The following is a 23,320-nucleotide window of genomic DNA, read 5'->3' on the forward strand; positions in this document are numbered from 1 at the left end:
CACAATATACAGTTTTCGAAGTCTATGAAAATAATCCAAAAACAGGTGTGCGAGCGTTAAGGCTTTCAGTCCAAGGGCTGCCTATTGAGGACCTATTGCATGTCATTTATATGTTTTTAAATGGGAAAGTGTGCTAATTTTAAAGTTTTATGTTACATACAATACAATACAATGAAAGGATGATTACATTATTAATACAATCAATTAGGTGTTGGTCCCAAACAAACAAAGTCCCTTCCTTTGGCATCCTGGCCATGATTGTTCTGATCCTTCATGCTTGCAAGCAGGATCACCTTGTTCAAGGTCGACCCGGTGGTGTATTCCAGCATTCCCATGCTCTCCGGGTGGCATCCCTCTTGAGATTGCCTCCTAAATCCTGCGTGCGCCGGCCCATCACGCTCAACCCCCGAAGTGTTCATTAGGGCCGCGGAGACGTGCTAGAATGTTCGGCTTAGCTTGCCCCGTCCTTCTCTTCAGAGATTGCCAGGCTGATGTGTTTGTCTCTCACCTGCCAATCCGTGGATGCAAACCCGCACAAAGGTGGACGGGTGTGATGCGGGATATGTGGGAATAAAACAGGCGGACAGACGCGCTAAAAGCTGACTCCCACAAACAGACAGATGCTTGTGAATGGACACCAGCGCATGTTAATGATGGCAAAGTAATGGTGCATGGCCATATTGCTCCATAAAAGCAATGAACTGGCACCTTTTGTCAGCCATATAAAGTGCTACTGTCCTCCAGTCGCACTTTATTGCAGCCTCTTTTAATATCCTGCTTTGTTAAGAGCGGGCATTGCGCCGCTGGCCGTGTTGCCTATAATTACCCCTCACGGAATCCCAATTGTTGCTGATACTAACCAGACAAAACGCTGGGAAACAATCTTTCTGGGGGACGCATCGAACCTGCTGGGAAATTTCTACAAGATCAACACCATTAATTATTAATGGCAACAGTCCCGTCTTTTTTTAGCATGTGAGCGAGGCCAGTGTATTTGTGCATGCGTCGCACATGTGCAGGATGTGTAAGCCTTCCTTAAAAAGTCCTGCTGGGAAGCGCCACCCTGCACAATTACATGTGTAGTACCAGGAGTGGCCTGTTGGTGGTGTTTTCTAGATAAACAAGCAGTGATGTCATAATGCTGTCATGGCGTTTCCTCCATTTCCTTGTACAGTCGTCCCTCGTAGTATCACGTTTCGATTGTCTCTCCCTCACTATGTTGCGTTTTTTCATAAATGTATTCATAATTGACTGCTGTTTGACTATAATCTCTTATTAGTCAAAACATATAGAAATGGAGGTAATACTGTATGTAGTGTTCTGGTCAGCAGGCAGCAGTCATGACACAAAACATGGAGACATTACCTTACATTACATTACCTTAACACTGCATGAAGTCATGAAGTCAGCCATGGCATGTCCGACATGACAGAATCAAAAAAGGTTCTCCTCCTATTCCGTGTGGAAGTGGTAAGATTTTGGCTTCTTAAGTTTAGAAGAAATACATTTGAGGCTAACTAGTTAGCTTGTTAGCTTGCTAACTCTCTAGCTTGCTAGCTGGCAGCCATCTTGGGTCCCTGCAGCATAAGAGTTGAGTAATCTGTTGTAAACGCAGAATAATAGTGCGTAAAGTCGATTTCAGTGTGCGCCTACATTTTCTGCTTGAGCTCCTAAAATTTTAAGTAAGCGGCCACTGTGCACCAAGTAAAGAAAATTAGTCTTGACTAGGGCTGGGCGATATGACCTCAGATCAATATCACGATAAATTGGGCAGTTTTACCTCGATAACGATAAATGCGCGATAAATCCCCGACCACTATATATCTTTGCCATCTGAAAACAATTGCAAGAAATGCAAATTAACTGCTTTTTGTTGATTTATTGACAAACTGGCACACATTACTTTCAATAAAATATAATGCCCGTGATGGGACGCACCTATTCCACCTATGAAGCCTTGCGAAAAAAACTCCAAAAAGCGCCAACAACGCCCCATTTACATAATGTGCTTTGTGTTGTTATGACAGTTTTCAGACTGACTTTGCATTTCGTGTTCTTTTGCTCAACATCATCTTTGTGGAACCCAAAATAAATCTCCCTGTGACTGCGGTCGACAAACATGAATGTATGGTACAGTACATACCCTGGCATACCACATCCTGTACACATGTACTAAGCTACACATACAGCCACATAACATGGCTGCCATCACGTCTCATGCAATTGCATTACTACTGGCCATTTACATTACTAATGGCCATTTATTATCTTGCTCTTTATTTGTGAATTGTCAATTTGACATAATTGGCCATGATGAACATGTTTTTTGTTTTTTTTAAGGGCTTTAAAAATCCATATATTTAAAGTCAAGTATTTGTGTATCATTGGGAGTGGCGTTACGATGAACGAGTGATTGGGAACGCACGATATATATAGTATGTCACAAAAGAGCAGTCATCTTTCCAGCAGCGCGCCAGCTAACATAGCTAGCTAGCTACGTCAGCGAGTGCAGCTTGTATGTGAGATGTCATGGCGCGTCAACACGAGTTGCCGATGTGAGCCAAGAAAAGTTGTAGGAGACTTGTCGATGTACATACATATGTGCCAAAATGTTACTCTACTTTGATTCACTTTGTATGGAATTATTTCAGGAGCAACATGCCAATGAAAGGGTTGAAAACGTAGTCGCATGTGTGCTCCTTTTTATTTTTTTCTGCTCGCGCAGTCTATTTCTAGGCACATAAGCGAGTGAAATGTTGACACTGGCACAGCCGCTTCTTCATTTGAACCATCACCCGTTCCCTCATCGTCTGGTTCCCTTCTTGTTCAGGCTGGATGGGTGGAGTCACGTGACTACACACGCTGTACCTCGTCTTTAAAGAGGAATGAACATAGCATACCAGCACACACTGTCAAAACAGACTTTTCTTTTCTTTTTTTTATTAAAACACCAAATTTGGGCAAAATGACGTAGTACATATTTCAGTTTATCGCCCAGGCCTAGTCTGGACCCCTGGAGGGGTTTTGCAGCCGACAAAAGTCGGTATCTTCAAAGATGGTAAAGTGCTGGTCGTCCAGCGGCATCATTTCCATGATGAAATCACAGATCGTTTTAGCCCTCGCGTCATCTCAGGCAAACTTTTTTGCACTTTACAAATGCAGCGGCGATTGGAACAATCTCGCTTTTGGAGATTTTAACATGAAAGCACATATTGCGAAGCAGATGCTTACTGCTAGACCTGGAAATGAGGGCGCTCTGTGCCAACCAACCACTGGCATTGCACAGCCCCCCACATTGTCACTACTCTGTAGTGATTGAAAGTTGGCTGGGGTCCCCTTCTAGCCCGGGGGCCCCAAGCATTTGCCTGCTGGCAAGAAACGCCCCTAGACTGAAGTATTCACGTAACAATGGAAGCACGTCACGGTGGTTCAACTTGCTGTTGAGGCTGAAGTGCTCTCCTCACACTTGTGACATTTTCTGCCTTTTACATTTGATTTCCCTTGTCGTTCGTTGTCATTGCCATTTTTCCTTGCCTCTTCCATCCTCGCCCCTTCTTCAACCAAACATCCGCTTTTTCCTCTCTGCGCGTGACGTAAGCGTGTTGGTGACGTCAGCACACGTCATAGTTCTTCGAGACAGATCATTTTTTTTGTAATCGGGGCACTGGAATTACTTGAGGAATGGATTCACCCCTACTTTGATGGCGTCACTATGAAGAATTGTTTGAGTAGCATTACGTACTCAGTTGCATTATTGTCCTCTGTTCAAACATCCATGAGTTGTACTTTCTAGTTAAACAGCATGGTGTAGGTTGTAGTGTGCAGTGATGTACAACTGCATTGAGTGATGGGGGGGGTATCTTTATGTAGACTGCTGCTGAGAGATGACAATGAAAGATTGATCAAGCGAGCCGCTGTCTTTTCAAGGTGAGATCTCGCTTGTGAGGGAGGGAGAAGGGAGAGGACACGTTCCTCACATCTTCACCTCCTCACTTCCACCCCTCTGTTTGGCGTGCGTGAGCTAGCAATAGGATGGCATTTTAACTGCGACCCTTTCTAAATTTCCCCCAGTTAACGGTCACTGTGACATGGTGAAAACATCAGCTGGATGTATTGTTCCTGTCCGCCCTCCAAATCAAACACCATTAGTTCCACAAAGTTGTCGGACCATCAGCAACAGAACAGAAAGTAGTTGAGCTCCAACCAACAGAATTCTTAACGATCAGTGCCTTTCGGCATCTGAATCAACAGGTTATGGTGAATCTTTACAAACATCGCAAAGGCTGTGTCTCAATTTAAGCACTTCCCTTTTTACACTTAATCTTTTGAGTGCATAAGTGTGGCAAACTGCAGATGTTTTTCTCTAAATTAAGGTGATTTCATATCATTTAGCCAATAGCAGGGGTGTAGCCAGGAATTCTGTGCCCCACGGGAAAAAAAACTCACATTGGGCTCCCCTTTTTATTTTTTCATGATTACCTATTTTTTGGTCTTCAACTCTTAGTATTTTTATAAATGTTCAATTCAGACATGACACCTGTATTTAATGACAAATGACCATAGAATAGCATAAAGGCAATGAGAACACTGTTTGAGAGCACAAGTCAGTGAGGGCCAGGCAGCTCTTTACTTGACAAGAGCCAATCATGAGCTGCGAAAAACTCACAGCAAGCTTGTCAACCCGTTGGAAATTGCAAGAGGTCATTACTCAATATAACAGACTCACAGTGTCATCGAACAAACAACATTAAACTCATCACACAGCAACTTAACACTCAAAATTTACCTAGGAAATTTACAATACAAGTACGATTACAAGTTTAAAATAACAAACAGCAGCTATTTTAACATCTACCTATAATGCATTACTGCCAGAAGAGCAGTTCATTGGAGGACAAGCAACATAGAAAATGGTGGATAGCGTTGCGATGTTGCCTCTGTCCACCACAGGGAGCCAGGGGAGCCCGGAGCACAGAGCCCAGAGGGAGGCTGATGTCATTGCAGCGCCTCGACGCGTTGGTCAGACACACTGCTTTATGGGAAAACGTTAAAAGAGTTTGTTTTTTTTCAAACTTTTTATACATTTGTAATTTGTCAGGCACACCTTTTGAGTGTTAAGTTGCTGTGTGATGAATTTAGTGTTATTAGTAAGGTGTTCTTAGTAAGATGACAGCGCGAGTCAGACTGTTATGTTGTCACACCGTTGTGATTTCCAGTGGGTTGACAAGCTCGTCGTGAGCGCACTGATAGCTCGTGATTGACTCCTCCCAAAGAAAGAGCTACCGTTTCCTCACTGACTCGCGAGCATCACAATATTTAAATAATTATTAGTAGTTCTGAAGTAAAGGAGATGTCATGAGATTATAATTTAGCCATAGATTAGCTGCACCGCTCTATAAAACACAGGGTTCAAAGTTTAAGAAAAAAGTAGCGGTGTATACACAAGAATTTATGGCATATGATGCCACCAATGAGGCCTTCCAGAAGCTAGGGACAGAAACTGGATATTTAGAAAAGACAGTTGCCATTCATTGTCCAAGCATTTATCAGTAATGCAGTGAAAATGAGAGGAAATCTGAATATTTACTTTGCAAGTCAATTTCGGTGTGCGCCTAAATGTTCTGCTTGCGTTCCTAAAATTTGAAGTTAGGGGCCACTGTGCTCCTTATACAAAAAAGTTAGTCTGGCCCCCTGAGGGGGTTTACTAGCCGACAAAAGTCGGTACCTTCCACGATGGTAAAGGGCTGCTCGTCCAGCTGCATCATTTTCATGAAGCACTTTTTAAGCGCTGCGGCGACAGGAACAATCTTACTTTTGGAGATTTTAACATGAAAGCACATTTGGCGGAGCAGTTGCTGTTGGCACTACTTGCTGCTAGAGCAGGAAATGAGAGAGCTCTGTGCCAACCGACCACTGGCATTGCAAAGCCTCCACATTGTCACTACTCTGCAGTCATTGAAAGTTAGTCAGGGTCCCCTCCTAGCCCGGGGCCCCAAGCATTTGCCTGCTGGCAAGCAACGCCCGTAGACTGAAGTATTCCATTGGAGACACAGCATAAGTGTTTAATATTGTGATTTTTATATGTGTGTGTGTGTGATGCTAAACTAAGCTAGCGCGCTTCAAACATTCCTTTTCACTCTTTGACTCTTTGAACGTGAACTCTAGAGGGTTGCCGAGCATCGTGTGCGCCTTTCTTCAAAGCTGCTCCTCCACGGATAATGGACTTAAGGCAGAGATTTATCAAGCGGCACATTCCGGGACTCCAAAGTGAAAGCTGGAATATGTTGACATGGCGAGAGAAGAGCGTTTGGCGAGCATCCGCGTGTGATGGAGAGCTGGCGAGGGAGGTTTCACGGGTGACATCCTCCCTTCTAAACGTGTGAGGTGGACATGCAAATGAGCGTCCATTCCTGCCAACGCCTCCTCCGGATGGAATGGAGACGGGATTATTCATGCAAACCTTTGCTGCCTGTCACTGCCATCGTTAATAGACACATGGAACGCTCTCCATCCAAATGTTGGCACAACAAATAGCATGCTGCATGTGGGCAGTCAATATTTCAGCTGACTGGAGGTTACTCTGCATCATCACATGCAAAAAAACACATTTTCTCCCCTTTTTTTAAATCCTGAGAGAGAGTGATCGCTCAAAGCCATAAAATGTAAAAATGGAATATCTCACATATGTCTCCCACAGGACTACAATCTATCTGTGGCATGTGGGGTGTAGATCACATTGTCGATGCAAAATTGACGCAGAACCCCGGCCAGAGTGGAGACTTTCAAAAAGTCATACTCAGTTTGTGTGCAGATAGGTAAAACTGAGCTTTTCGGTTTGTGTCGAAAGAAAGATGCGACATTATCTCCTTATTTAACAACAGAACAAGACGTTATTGACTCATGGGTGTTGGTTTAATTTGGTGCAGTGCCTTATAAAAGGTTGTTTTGTGCTTGAATATGGCCTATTAGTAAAAAAAAAATCATACTTAAGCAAATTGTATGGATTTTCTTCCTAAATTAAGCATTGTCAAGCATAAAACGGCTAAAATACAAACAAGGCATTCATAAGACGCATTGAAATTGTGATATGTACTATTCTACACTGGTCACTTGGTGTCAGTAAGGGTACAGTAATGTTCGGTGAGACGCACAAGCACCAGATTTGATCACCGGAACAACAGGCTTTTATTCCTGTCTTCCACACATCTGTAACACATTTATTGAAACACACATGAGCATGAGTTTTATTTATGTCTTAAATGGTTTATTTTTTTGGATTCTATCTACAATATTGGGTATTATGACTGTAAAGGTGACTATAGGGGTGTTATTCATGTCTAGGGGGCTCTAATAATGGTAAAACCCTTATTTAGAAAGGTCATAAACAGGATTGCAATGCTCTAACTGCAAAAATATTCCATTCATCAAGATGGAATCTGACTCACGGATATTCACTTATCACAGTCGGGTCTGTAGCCAATTAATTGTGATAAACGAGGGATTACTGTAATGTGTAGTGGCAATGTTATTATTAACATCTATTATTAGACCTTTTTGCTGTTTTTTTTTCAGATTCAGATTCAAACATGATGAGATTTCTCGTTAGGAAAAAATGCCTCGCAAAAATAAATAAATCACAAGATAAATAGATAATTTTGTCGGTCTCCACACTGTATTGCCATGAGCATGCGTGTCTGTCCTCCTCGTCTCTCACGTCCAAACAGCCAGGAAGAGGGATCATTGGTTTATTGGTTCAGTGCCTGCACGCTTCATATAACAACGGCAAACAGAATGAGTCAGCCATACAGTCGCTTTGTCTCTGTGGGGGAGGCGGGTCCAATAGCATACACACAACAAAAAAGCTGCACCTCGTGAGGAGCAATGCAATGTAACGTAGAAATTAGGTGGGAAAAAGATGCTTGCAAAGCCAAATGCCTGTCATGTGGGAATATTAATAATGAGCCCATCAACACAAACTGACCGAATCTATGCGAAAGTGGTAGCAAAATAAAAGGCAGCAAAACAAACTTGCCCACCAAAAAATATATACACCCGACCCACTTTTCCCATCTGGGAGAAAAAGTACACATCGAGATGCAGAGCCTTTGTTTTGACAGTCAACACTCACGGAGACGTTTGGGCGGCAAAGTATATACAAACAAAACAGAGCAAAATGGTGTGCAATCACTGAAAGTTATCGCAAAAGTAAAGCTGCGTTTGCAGCATTTTAAGAAACGCTGCAAACATTTGACAGATAGTACAAATTGCCTGTGAGAAAATACATGTGACCAACGTCAATTCCACAACTTTACAGTGTGAAAGATGACATTTTAAAGGAAATATATCATTATTATGATATATTATTTATTATTATTATACATTTTCAAAACAGTGGTTTATTTGGTTTCAAAAACTGTTGACAATAATATTGTGTAGCGGCAATTTGTGGGTCAATAAACATTTCAAAATGCACCCGCATTGTTTTGTGACACAGTTAAATAAAAAGTCACATTTTTTTCATTGTACTTTTCGAAAAATCAATGTTAAAATCTCATCTAGCAGTCCAAATTATTGATGGACATTTGTAATTAAATGGACAAATGCCTGTGCCTTCTGCCTAAAAAGTGAGCATTTCTGTGTGTGAGACAAAAAACTTAACATTTTAATAAGTAGTTGAAAAAGACAAAGTAATGGTTTGCGTGCTACGTGTCTCATTGTACAACTTGTGGTAATTAAGCTCAGGGGGGAAATTACTGAGAGGAATAATGAAAATAACAACAGCAGCGCCGCATGTTGGAGTCAGCTGGGGCAAGTTTAAAAGTGTTTGAATTCTTGGTGGAAAACAATACAATAATAATACTAAAGTCATTGCATGTTAGTGTCTCTAAGGGGACGTCTTAGCCGCTCGGTCAAACACAGCATCAGGACCACGTCACGCTCGTCTTTCAGTGGCTGATGCAGCCCGATGGTGACCAATAAGAAGCACTGAAATGACGACAGCGCCGTCACATTAAAAGTTTAACCACGTTTTTTGTGGACGGCAAGCATCAAAGAGGACACGTTTGTTGTTTTTGAATAATTAAAGACACATTGGTGTTGCAAAATCCTTTTGTTGTCTGATTTTTTTTTTTCCCCCGCCTCGCCTAAGCCACCGCCAGACCCCCCAGCGGCGGCGAGGACGCAAAGCAATCTGTCGCCTGTTGTGAGTGTGTCGCTGAGACGAGCTGATGAAGAGCTAAAAAAGAAATCCAATTAAATGAAGTCAAATCAGCACAACTGGAGAACAACCTCCAAGTTTGCTGGCTTTTCATCTTTGAAGGAAAATCCTGTTAAGCCCTTTTCCAATTTCTCTTTGGCATCTGACATCTGCTTATTTTATTTATTTATTTTACCTCTGCCAAGTACCAAACACGTGGCAGGAGTGTTTAAATGTCAGCATTGTATAGCAAACTTTAAGTTTCTATCGTCTAGCACATAACCAACAGTTCCCAAATAGCAGCTGTCTAGCTAACAGGCAGAAGTGTGGACTCGAGTCACGCAAACTGGACTCCAGTCAAAATATTAATGACTTTGGACTCGACTTGACAATATCACCAAAGACTTACAACCTGAATTGAACTTTGACATCAGTGACTTTAGTTGATGACTTGAAAATACTTTCAGCAAATGTGTTGCTGAGTAAAATAGAATAAATTGCTACACTGTTAAAATGGAGCACTAAATAGTGCTTATGACTTGTAAGAACTCGAAGATTTCAAGCCTATGACTTGGGACTTGACTCAACCTGTCTTGTCTTTACTTGAGAACTTGAGATTAAAGACTTGAGACTGACTTGAGACTTGCAAAACACTGACTTGCTCCCACCTCTGCTGATTACCAAGTGTTTAGGTAAGAATGACATCTGGCTATCATTTGACTGACGTCAAGCCAACAAACGTCTAGTTAACAACGATAATGTAGCATTGAGCTAACAATGACTTAACATCTAATAACTTGGTAACAACTAACTACAGAGTAACTAAAAAGTGATGTCTAGCAGCCAGCAACTAGCCTCCAGCTATAAAATAGCAACAATCTTATCAACAACTTCTGTGTATTTTAGCTAATAACTCACATAGAGCTAGCAATTAACGCACAATGAATGTCTAGTGAGCAGTTATCTAGCTAAGAACTCATGTCTAGCTAGAAGCTAACAACTTACATCTAGCTTACGACACATTTCTACCTTACAATTATATAACATCACATTGACAGTTAACTAACAACTAGCTAACAATAAACTAACAGCCAATGTCTGACAAACAACGACTACAAATGAACACTACTGTCGCGCTCACAAATAATGTATGGCTGACAAATCGCAAAGAACTAGTTGACAAGCTAACAACGATCAAACAACTAATGTTTAAAAATTAACTAGTTAACAGCTAGTTAAAATTGAGCTAACAACTAATGTCTTGTACAACTAATAATTATGGCTACCAATCTAGTACCAATGACCTACAGTATGTTACATGTTTACATGCCGTCATGATTTTCAAACATATTTGATGACGTAAGAGCGTGTAGAGATATGTCCTACAGATAAACTTTAGTCCTGGTGTCAGCAAGTCACATATAAAGAAGTCATTCTATGTAGGAGATGCTGGCAAGTAGGACAAAGATCACGTCTTGAGTCATGAAGTTGACGTGCAAGTGTCTCTGTGTGCTGCAGATAGCGCCAACAGCTGATGAATGGAAGGACTTACAGTCGGCCTCAGCTGAAGGTCAGTCCTCCACGTGATTAAATGGTTTTTTTTCTCTCAGTCTGGGCTCTTGTCCAAAATAAAAAGTGTGAGCTGAGAAGAAAAAAGACTAAGATGACTTTCAGTGACTTTTCTCTCCTAAATGAAACTCCTCCTTTGACACCTAAAACGACAACATGGAGGCTCACGGCAACACCCCACACCCCAGACACGGAAAGCATCCTGTTATGTTTCGAACTTCATAGCGTTCTTGTCCTACTGTCTACAAGAAATAATCTTAGAACCGAAGGACCTCAGGCATGTCATTCAAAATGGTCGTGGTTCTCGTCCTGCAGAGAAAGATGGTTTATTGAAAATCAGATTTTAACAGTACCGTGACAAAGAACGTGCACCTCCACATCTGATCCTTGAGCTCAGATCAACCTGAAAATCAACAGGTCTCTTGCTTTGGCATAGAACCATAATGAAAGTTCAGTGACGATGGCAGCATGGACAAGGACTGCACTTGAGCTTAGACGTCCACCATCTTGTATGAACACTGTTACAGGCCGAGCCTGGCCCTTTTTCAAATTGCATTGTGGGAAGTTGAGTGTCTCTTTCTTAGCTCTCTTGTCTGGCTGCACCGCCCATTGTTTTCTGCGCCCTGATTGGCTGTAGACCATTGTCAATCAATCTCCTTCATGCCGCCCTGCCATGTCTCCTGTGTGATCGCTAGCTAGCTTGCTTGCTAGCTTGTAAATGAATCTTCGGTTCGAAAGAGGAGGACTGCAACAATATGTTTTAACAAGGATACAATAAAGGACAAAAAGGCACGGTCACATGAGTGAAATACGCATGAGTGACTTAATAATTTCTTGTGTCCGATGTGTAGGTTGATCATTAAAATTCAAACGAAGGTTTGAACTTTTTTGAGAGTGCTTAAATGAAAGAAACGTGAGAAAATGTTATTGCCTGTTTGAGAAAAGTGTATCAAGTGTATGGTGAGGGGTTTTACAGCCTTAAAACGTGTACAATAATTGTAAAAAATGAAGTTCAGTTCACTTATTCACTTAAGTTCACTTATTGCGGGCTATTTGGGGAACATGTCCCCCGCGATAAACGAGGGACACTGTATTTTGAAATGCAGATGTTGACAGTTATGACGGGGTTTTTGCTCAAGCAAATGCCAGTCATCCCCGAATGTCACCTAAAAAATGTGATAGGTGTAATTTAAACTTGACCTCAGCTTATCTTGTGTTAAACCTCTCTCAAAACCAATAGTATTTCTGTCTCTCATCTTAGAATACCGCCTGAAGTTGTGATAGGCAGCACCGACGTAGAAAGTGTTCTAAATTCAATGTGGACTTCAACGACCTTTACTCAAAATCAATAGTGTTCTTGCTTTGACATGTTAAAATTTGGAATTGGTAAAAGCCCCAAAGAACAGGTGTAAATTCTAGCTTTGATTATGTCATGTTCAGCATCTATTGAAAATCAGTAGTGTTCTTGCTGTCAGGTATTGAAGTTGTCCCCTGGTTGCTGGAAGGAGAACGTCTTGACAAGACATTTCTACAGACGCTGTGTATCGAGGCCAAACCCAATGCGGTCTCGTTACTTTTGGGTACCTACGAGAATACGTTTTGTTTTGCAGAAATCGACCCCCAGAAAAGAAAAACAAGTAGATGAAGTCTGTGAGACGAAGAGGCAGACACAAACACCTGAGGGCAGGGAATAAAAATAATCAGTGTGGAATGTTTGGGGACGCAAACAGACTTGAAGACAGATGGGATTGACACACTTAAGGACGACCACACACACACACACGCTCTCACTCAGAGACGGCTGGTCTTTTCATGGCTCATTCTGCAGGGGATGAGAGAAGCAGATGGAATATTCATCACGTCTTCCTGCTCAGACGAAAGCCACTCATGCAGGCGGGACAGAACTGGGCCGCCGTTTGCATCCGATGGCGCCGGCTCCTCTATCAGGTTTCCTACATCCGCTGTGGCCATGAAGGCCTCGTCAGCCGCCTGCCAGTCAGCCACCAGCTGACGCTCAGTGGACCGCCTGGTGGCTGTTGCTGGTTCCACCATGAAAGCTCGCTGACAGCTTTGCTAGCTTGGGCTGCGACAAACTAGCGCGCTATCAATGAGATTTCATCACTCTATTGACTGATGACAATCAACAAGAAGGAAGTTACCTTTTTTCATAAAACAAATACGGTATTTATATCAGTAACAGACACCCCTGCTGTCTTCTTTTTTTCCCCTTATATTCGTCAACAACAACACGCAAAACATCCCAAACGGTAAAGAATAAGAGAGGACTCTTCTGGTGAAAAGTGATGCAGGCTATACATCTTCATGTTCTCCGGTCCCAGCCGGTCGATACTTTTACTTTTTTTGTTATGGATGGAGCCAAAAAGCCATAAGATGTCAGAGTGTTACAATTTATATCCCTCTGCTTTGATTTAGTTGGCTTCTGCCTTCTCAGTCAAAACTTTTTGGCTTTGTCATGTTATGGAAGTCTTTGACCACTCGGGGCGCTACTGAACACCTGCTAGTCTCACATGATCCTGTTAACAATGTCCACGTGCCTATATTGATGTAAATAATCATGAACATAATGTTAGTTAGCGGTTAGCATACGCCCCGGTTAGCGTGTTTTACGGTTAACGTTGAACTGGCCCGTGTCTTGTTATGTTATTAATCCACTGCATGAGCCCAACTGTGTCCTTAATGTATTTTTATCACAAAAAGTCCTTGTTAGCAGTTTGCTAATACATGGAAACAAGAACCGTAGTCAGCTCCTTTGCCCGTCTATGATGTCATCAGCGGCTGACTCTGTAGTTCTCTACCAGTTAACACAGTTTCTTTTGATCACGACTGCAAAATAACCCACAACAGCGCCAAAGAAAGTTGCAAGTGTGAGCACTTTGATAAATCCGATTTCGAGTCCAGATCCGATACTTTGACAGTGTTATTGTAGATTATGGAACTGAAAATGTTTTTAGGAAATAACTAAAGTAAACGCAATGACATTTTTATAAAGCATATTTAATTACATTTAGAATTTTCTAGTATTGTTGTAATTGTTGTAAATGAAATAAAACTCTTGCACATAATTAAAGGTCCATATTAAAGATCCATAAATTCTAAAAGATGCTAAAACGTCACAATCCACGACGGAGATGGGCAGATGCCTTTTTTGTTTACTTTTGTGAACAGCTTTTTTTTTACTGCCATAAAGATTGGGTGGGCTCATCCTCCAATCTCCGATCAATCAAAAAAGGCAAAATTTTAAATTTTTATTTAAAATGTTCAAGACCTAAATATGCCTCACACACTTATTAAAGACATTTTAAAGTATAAAATGTATAGGTACTCACCACTAATGATAGATAGATAGATAGATAGATAGATAGATAGATAGATAGATAGATAGATAGATAGATAGATAGATAGATAGATAGACAGATAGATAGATAGACAGATAGATAGATAGATAGATAGATAGATAGATAGATAGATAGATAGATAGATAGATAGATAGATAGATAGACAGATAGATAGATAGATAGATAGATAGATAGATAGATAGATAGACAGATAGATAGACAGATAGATAGACAGATAGATAGATAGATAGATAGACAGATAGATAGATAGCTCTGCAAAAATATCATAATGAACTTAATCACTTTAGCACAAAATAAAACAACCAAGGCAAGACATGAGGGATAAAAAAATAAGAAAAGAGAATAAGAAAAAAATAAGTAGGGAACAGATCACGTCAAATTTGTAGTGCAATAATACATATATAATAAATAATTATACATAATAATAAAAAATAATACATAATAAGGTAATAAGTCCAATAAGTCCAGTCCTGTGTGTGTTTTTATTGCTCGCCCCTGTTGTGTTGAAAAGCCACACGGCGTGGGGGAGGAATGATCTGCTCATTCTATCAGTGGAGTAAGGGAGTGGTAGTAATCTGCCACTGAAACTGCTCTTCTGTTGGGAGATGATGCTGTGCATTGGATGATGTGGTTGTCCATGATGGAAAGGAGCCTCCTCAGTGTCCTTTGCTCTGCCACAGATGTCAGACTGTCCAGCTCAGTGCCAATGACAGAGCCTGCCTTCCTCACCACTTTGTCCAGGCGTGTGGCGTCCTTCTTCTTGAGGCTGCTGCCCCAACACACGACTGCATACAGGAGGGCGCTAGCTACCACAGTCTGGTAGAAGAGCTGTACCAGCTTCTTGCATACATTGAAGGATGCCAGGCTTCTGAGGATGTACAGACGTCTCTGCCCTTTCCTGCACAGAGCATCCATGTTGGCAGTCCAGTCCAGTTTATGCACTCCCATGTATTTGGAGGCGTGAACCACCTCCATGCGGTCACCTTTAATGAGAACAGGTTCTGGGTGAGTCCTGTTTCTCCTGTTTCTCCCACCACCATTTCGCTGGTCTTGGTGGTGTTGAGGCCGTGACACGATGCCCGTGTCATCCGCATACCTCTGTACATGGCAGAGCTCAGAGTTGTACTGAATGTAGTGAATTATAATGTAAGCTGATGGATAGAACAGAATTAGAGACACGGTCTAGCCACTACAATCTGTTGTGGGCCCGCCTCCATCTCTCTCTAAAGCAGCCAGCGGTGGTACGCAACGCCACTGCTCTGCGGGGCGCTGAGTCGTCCTACTAGTCGAGCAGCCTGAAAATGCATTTGTCCAATGCCACGTCTTTATAAATTATTACGGACTTGTGTGTTTTCTATGAAAAATAGCCTTTTTTCAGAAAGAAAAAGCACAAATGGACGTGTTTTCCCACAAATATATATATTTTGTTTTACCAAAAATCCTCATTTGCGGGGACGTGAATGCGGAATCGCGACTGTGTATAAAAATGTACCTTCAATACGTAGTAGTTAACACAGCCAACATAACATTGCTAATATGCAGAGTTCAGAGCTGGAGTGTGTGTGATGTCGCTTTCTTCTGTCAGTGACCGACTTTTACCAATTAAGATCCATGCCATTTGGCTTCTAAGGGATGCCAAATCAGCAGAATTGTCACGTAATGATTTCCTCCACAGAAATCCGATTTTTAGAAAAGTGAGCAGTTTAGTGATCCATTACGTTAGCCCGCTTCTTATCTTAGCTCTTAACAGGGTGGCTAATGGCTTTTGTAACTAGCGCTCGTCTGCAGCCAATCTCCTGCTCCTTCTTCCTTCTCTTCTTCCTTCTTCTCCTCCCAGCAGGCCCGGGGGTGCAGGGGGGGACCGCACCAGTCAGTCAAATCAGCCCAATTAGCCGAGCTCGTTTGAGGCTCGCTGGAGGAGGCTCGTCCACTCCCGCCCGCCTTAACAGGCTGCTAAATCAGTTAAACCTTGAGACCCAACCCTCGCATTCTCCCCCTGCAGCCTCCGTCCTAATCAAGGTGATCACGTCCACCGCTTCCCTGACTCGCCCCCCCAACCAGCTCAATCCTCCTTTGCTGTAAAAAAAAAAAAAAAAAGTAAAAATGGAGCACGGCAGTGAGGAGAGTGGACAATCCATCATGCTGTCGCTAATTCCACACAGCGACGACTCCTTTAAGGGGACTTGACCTGGATAGCTTGATGCTTGCGTTTAGTTCTAAAGGTCAGTCCGCTTGCTAATGATGCATTCAGGGAACATTGGTTGTTTTTTCCTTAATTAGGAGCAGTCATCCTTCCAGTGGCCTTTTTGGATGGAAAAAAACACTCAAAACAATTACAGTCATTAATTGTGTTGAAGTTTATGTTTTGATTGACATTTGTTGGTTAATTTGTTGATTCTGAACCACTTAATGTTTTGCATGACATGTGGCTAGAAAGAAGCCATTAAATCTTGGTATAGATCCAACTAAAGGTGGAGATGGAGGAACTTGTTTTCACTTTTCTGGTTTAGTCCACTTGCAATGACCCACCAGGTCCAGCAGATGGAACTGTGGTAAAAAAAAGGCTTACTGCATGTTGAGACCTTATTTATATTTTGCATTACTGCCTCCTACAGGACTGGAGTGGCCTAGCATGGCATTATTTTTTGCAATGAAACATGTCAAGATGGACATGATTAGGAATGGTCTGCCTTGGTGGAGGTCTGTGCTTCATGAGAATGGTTCTTTATTGGTGAAAAATACAGCGTTCGTCCCTTATCTTCATGGTCAGAAGTGTGTTTTCAGTTGTAAAAGGGTAGATTGCACAGTAAAACAGGTAGTTCTGCTGTGCAATGAAATTCTTATTCTGTTCATTCTCCCAAAAAGAGGGAGTTTTTCCATGTTGGTAGATGGCAGATGTAGTGAAATCCTTCTCTAGATGGAGAACTTTAAGGATCTCTGGGGTCTGGTTCCCAAGGGAAAGATGGAATATGAGATCATAGGCAGAATGACTAAGCTCTCTGGTCGCTATACATTCCCATCCTAAACAATTGTCACCAGTTTTGGGTAGTGACCAAAAGGAAAAGATGGTGCATACAAGGGGCCGAAAGGAGTTTCCAGGGATGTCCAACCAGGAAGAGACCCCAGGGTAGGCCTAGGCCACACGAGAAGGCCTCAGTGTCCACCTGGTACTCTTGGAAGAGGTGGTTGGTGACAGGAAAGTCCAGTCTTTGACCCAGAAAAGTAGAGGAAATTGATGGATGGTTTAGCGTCTATGATCTAAAACTTTGTGGTTTACTTAAGACTGTTGAAAGACTAACTTTCTTTTCTAGGGTACGGATGCAGCAATGCTCCAATTCCGTGATGAAGGCAATTTACTTTTTGTACAATGTCCTGCTAAATTGTCCTTTGATGCTGTCGTGTTTTCGTTTAAGACGGCGACTGCTCTTAAAATAGTCCCGATCAAGACAGGACTTTAAAGTGTCGTCTTTTGAAGTCTTGTTGTAACATTCAGGCAGAGCGGTGGAGGGGGGATCTTTCTTTTAGGATTACATTTCCAAGCATATGAGAAGTGACTGAGGAAGAAGTGCTGGCCTTTGGCTGTGCGCACACGTGTAATGTTTTGTCAGGGAAATTAGTGGATCATCTGCCAAACAGCCACAGGAGCGCACATCTCCTTCTTGCCTTCTGGAAGTCTTTTTTTCCTGTTTCTTTGCCTCATCCTGTTATGTAAAGTGCAGCCACGCAGCTAAATACATCCAGCATCCATCTTGTGTCTGAGCACCAACCCAGCCTGGCCTCTTTCATCCATCTATTTCGTCATCTATTCATCCATTCGTCTATCAATCTATTCATCCATCTATTCACCCATTCATCTATTCATCCATTTAGTCATCCATTCATCTGTTCATGCATCCACTTATTCATCTATTTAGCCAGCTATTCATCCATCCATTTATTCATCCATTCATCCCTACATTCAAGCCATTCATCTATTCATCATTCATCCGTTGGTCGATCTATTCATCCCACTATTCACCCATTCATCCATCTATTCATTCATTTTTCATCCATTCATTTATTCATCTAATCATGCCTCATAATTTATGGTGAGAAATGTGCGTCTTTTTATCAAGTCAAACAAAAAAAAGGCGATTTGCAAGCAAAAGAAAAGAGTTGAAAAGAAAAATAATGGATTTGCAAGCAAAAGAACGATTTGCAACCCAAAAACGATTTGCAAGAAAAAAAATATTTGCAACCAAAAAAACAAACTTGCAAGCAAAAACTAAGACAAGCAAAGTCATTAACAAGTAAGTACAAAATTATTACCTATTTTATAAATGTTAAATAAGAATAATGACTGTGACTTTGCTAATTATGATTCATGAAGCTTCCAGTTAGGATATTAATGAATCACACACTATGTAATTATGATACATTTAAAAACCTAATAGATAACATTGTGTAGGTATCCAAACAACCTTTTATTGCTCAAATATATATTTATATATAAAACATAACCACGTTACGCCAAAGGTAATAAAGTAGTTAATATTGTTATGGTTTAAAGTAGAAGGTTACAAGGATACATCTGCCAACAGATGGCTTCTCTTCTCTTTCCAGCAACACACGGTGGACACCTACTCAACACCGGAGAAACTTTCATGTTTAGTCTTAACTTTTTCCTCTGAGTTATATCTGTTGTTTTTCCTGTGCTTCTGTCTAACAATTACAGATAGCGTAATCAGACATGAACAAGCATTATTTAGCATGCAAGCTTAGCACTATTTGCGTCTAGTCTTTGGTCCCTGCTGAGGGTAACAGGGACCAGACAATGCAACAGTTTGCATATTAAGGACAAGGGCTGCTTTGAACGTACAACGAAGATGAAAGTTCTAAATAACCATATACTAAGTACCAATTTAGTACCAAAGTAGTTCTATGTCTACTGCCTTTAGTATTGTCACTCTGTTGAGGGCGGAAGTTGTCAGCGCAGCATTCAGCCCAGACTGACCAATAAAAAGGCTTGTAACTTTGCCCAGTGGAGGCCCCGCCCACAACAGGGACTGAGCGCTGCAAATTCAGCAATGAGATTTGAATCCAAATGTTGAGAGCTGTATCCAAAGGTTCAGAGCTGCATCCAAAACTTTGAGATTTGCAAACAAAAGTTATGGATTTGCAAATAAAAGCTTTTTTTGCTTGCAAATCCGTTATTTTTTGTTTGCAGCTCTTTTTTTTTTTTGCTTGCAAGTCAGTTTTTGCTTGCTTTCTTGTTTGATTAGATAAAAAGCCACAAATTTATCTCCATGCTATTCACCCATTCATCTATTCATCATTCATCCATTCGGCTGTTCATCAATTATTCACTCACCGATTAGCCTGTCTGTGTGTTGAGACCATGTTTGTGTTTTCCATTAGCACCTCCTACGGGACTTAAGTGGCGTAGCATGTCATGACCTTTTTCATGGTGGTTTCTGTAGAGTACTGAGTGCTTTTATTTGTGAAAAACATAATTTTGTGTGTCAGTATGGGGAGGAGTAACTCATGATATGGTATTGTACACTGACTTATCAAATAAGTGCCTTTGGTATGTACTTTTAACTGTATTTGTTCTGAGATTTTTGGTTTTCACTTTCGACTGCAGGGGTCACCAACTCGTCTATTGTGAGCCATTTGTCGATCTTTGGGACTTTGCCAGTCAATGTGCTGTCGAGATTATTCGAAAAAAATGTATTATTACATTGGTGCCCTCTCCCTTCCCGGAGAGTGACCAAGAGGCACGCATTTTGACCACTGAACACGCCCGTAAGCCTCGCCGCTCTCCAGGCACGCAACCCGCAAGCTCCAGCCAGGAGCCCAGTCCCCACAATCTGCACATGCACACAGGCTCACCTCGCCCTGCAACAACAAGAATTCAGCAACAAGCTGAGAGGAGTGACAGAGCGCAGCGATGTGCTTGAGAGCAGTGATGTGCTTGAGCACACAACAGTAGTTATTGCACGTGAATATGACTCAAAATCTGCCTTTGCTACCTCATGATTAAGGCGCAAATATAACTGCATAGACGTGCGCCACTGAAAAAATCTTTGAGCTGCGGCACGTTAGGGCTGACGTTAGGGCCGCTCGCCCATGACACTGAGCCAACAAGTCGAGTTGTTTGCTCATAGCACCGATGCCACAAGGCCAACCCCGACAAAGATCCACAAAAGTAGGGGTGGTCAAAGTGCGGCTCGAGGGCCAACCGCGGCCCATAGCTCATTTGTCATTGCATCACCACAGAAACAAAATAAAATGTAAAAACTGAAATGTTGACGCCAAAAACAAATAACACAAAGCTTTGTATTTAAAGATAAAGCTTTAAGTCGCTTACCTGATTGATCAACTTTGCTTAATATGTTATACAGTATATTGTTTGGAATTATGTTGAACATTGTTCCTTATGTACAATATCTATGGAACAGAAGAAGTAAAACTTAGCAACCGTCTTCTTTCAAGGAGACCACATAAAGAAAAGTTTGTAAAAGTATACGGTCGACACTATTATTCACTTTTCTTTTTTGTCATTAGACATGGTAAAACCTCTCCAGTGTACTTTTTCTCTTTTCATAATTGCCCTATTAATGCCTTTTCTAGTTACATTATCCCTTTTTGCTCTATTTTTCCACTTTTAATGGGTTTTTGTTTATTTATTTTTGCAACGAGCCACGTTCCACATATGGCCCCTGGACCACACTTTTGAATCCCTTGCTTAGCCAGGAAGGCAAGGTATTGCCAAGCGAAGGAGGAGTGTGTCCAAGCGCTGCCTTCGTGGCTCTGTCACTGGTCAGGGGTTGGGTTGCATTGTGGAGGGGTTTATGCAGCTTTCAGACCGGCATTGCACAGCTATACTTCTGTACAATCCGAGTTAGAGCTCCAATCACACTCAACTGCATGGCAGATACTTCATCTTTTTGACCGCTTGTATATAATTACCAAATAAATGCAGGAAGCAAGAAACACTTCCCGTCTTTCACTTTTACTTCATTCAATCCCAGCCATTTTTCAAAAGACAACCACTTCAGTAGCGTCCATTTTAGGCAATTTTGACTGATCTTTCAAGGCACGCACTTTTCTAGTAATCAGCAGTAGAACAGAGGTAGGTTTCAGGAAAATATCTGTTCCTCACTAGAAAAGGGCGAAATCCAGCAAACCCTATTTCAAGCATAACTTTCACTTTGACACAAATATTTTCTGCTCACTGTGAGCTCAAATATCGAAACAACTATACCACAACATAAACAACACAAAAAGGTGTTGTTTTACATCAAAATAACAATTTATTTACAAATATAACACGGTGAACAATTTTCAATTTTCACATTTGGAACTGAACTATGTCTGTGCATGTGTGTGCACGCATTTGCATGTGTAGCAATACCAACGACAAAAGGGAGAAGAAGGGGATCAAGCGGCGGCTCCAGCAATTCAGGTCAAAGCACTCCAGATTCAGTTATAAATATGGAAGGTGCCGATCCAGTACTGACCCCTGAGTCACCGATATCCGGAGGTGTGAGTTGTGTACCTAACCCTCCGCCAAGACCTGACGACGAGGATACAGTCAATCAGATGAGCCAACTGAGTAAACATATTGATGCACTTACAGGGAAAGCTTTGTAGAAGCTAAATGACCACGAGAAAAAAAGCTTTGCGCAAAAGCATGAGGCTATCACAGCGCAAATTATGGGGGAATTTGGAAAGCAGCTGCAGCAAATTATGGAGACCACCACCTCTATGCAAAAAGAAAGAGGTTCCCTGCATAAAAATATGGGGTCCTTAATGAAGGAGGTCCATGACTTGAAAGATGAAGTTCAAGGTCTGAGAGTGAAGAATAAAGAATTACAGGAAAGTAATGCTGCATTGAGAGCCACTCTCAAAAAAGAGTGTGAAGAAAAAGATAAAATCATTGAGCAGCTGAAAATCACCATAGATGACATGGACGAGAACACGCGAATGAATAATGTGGTAGTGACGGGGCTTCGGATCAAACCTAGGTCCTATGCCAGGGCAGTGGCGGATACTGACGAACCAGATGAAATGGATGTCGCCTCAACGGAGCAACAAGTTGTTAACTTTTTGCAATCTCAGGAGGTGGATGTAGACATCCAATCTATTGATACTTGTATCCCACTGTATGGCAGGAATCGCACTACACCCGTCGTCATTGTCAACATCACTAATAGGAAATTCAAGGTTGCTCTGCTGAAACAAGGAAAAAAGCTGAAAGGAACAAACGTCTACATGAATGACCATCTGACAAAGCACAATGCTGAAATTGCTAAGAAAGCACGTGATCTGAGGAAGCAAGGAAGGATCCAAGGAACATGGAGTGCAAACTGCAAAATCTTCATCAAAGTAAATGGAGGACCAGAGGCCAGAGTTCTTGTTGTCAAAGACATCAAGGACCTAGAAAAATACTGAGGTCTCCCAACATGGAGGAAAACAACTGTTTGCCACAAGAAGATCTTCAATTAGACACTTTTTGTTACAGATCACAAACAATTGGATATGGAAAAAGACATTGATCCCGATTCAATTTTTTTTCCCACATTACGAATGACTGTTGTTACTACACGGAGGACCAATATAACAACACTTTCAATAACGGCAATAAGTTGTCCATTATCCACATAAACAGCAGAAGCATGTATGCAAACTTTACTAACATCAAACAATATTTGAATCAATTCAAAGATCCTTTCAAAGTAATAGCAATCTCAGAAACTTGGATCAATGCCAACAAAGGAATGGACTTCGAGCTGGAAGGATATGAAATGATGTGTGCAAATCGGAACAATTCAAATGGAGGAGGTGTGGCTGTCTACGTGGACAAACATCCGAACTACAGAATGATAAAGAAAATGTCTTTTGCTATTGATAACATTTTAGAATGTATGATAATAATGAATGGTATAACTGCTGTTTTACCATGCACATGACAATAAAACTCTCTTGAATCTTGAATCTCTTGAATCTCTTGATAATTGAAATCTGTAAAGAAAAAAGCAAAATTGTGTTAATAAGTTGTGTGTATAGATCTCCAAAGTCAAAGACTGGAATGTTTGAGGATTGGATTAAGACAACGTTTACAGACATAGGTCAAAAAACAATTTTTATATGTGGAGACTTCAATATTGATCTTTTGAATCCACATAAGTACAAG

The 23,320-nt window shown here is 41.4% G+C and overlaps 1 protein-coding gene across 2 annotated transcripts in view; it reads left to right on the forward strand.

Annotated features, from left to right (window-relative positions):
* gfra4a (GDNF family receptor alpha 4a) overlaps positions 1 to 23,320 on the forward strand; it is a 142,039-nt gene that overhangs the window by 22,657 nt on the left and 96,062 nt on the right. The window contains exon 1 of one of the 2 annotated variants that reach the window (XM_054796145.1): positions 7,041 to 10,766. The exons of the other annotated variant lie outside the window; for it this stretch is intronic. Within the exon in view, the coding sequence (XP_054652120.1) occupies positions 10,679 to 10,766 (88 nt within the window). The 5' untranslated portion in view covers positions 7,041 to 10,678. Of the gene's footprint in view, positions 1 to 7,040; positions 10,767 to 23,320 lie in introns of those variants that run through there. 2 annotated transcript variants of the gene reach the window in all.

The sequence above is a fragment of the Dunckerocampus dactyliophorus genome, chromosome 13 (genome assembly GCF_027744805.1).
Source record: "Dunckerocampus dactyliophorus isolate RoL2022-P2 chromosome 13, RoL_Ddac_1.1, whole genome shotgun sequence".
NCBI lineage: Eukaryota > Metazoa > Chordata > Actinopteri > Syngnathiformes > Syngnathidae > Dunckerocampus > Dunckerocampus dactyliophorus.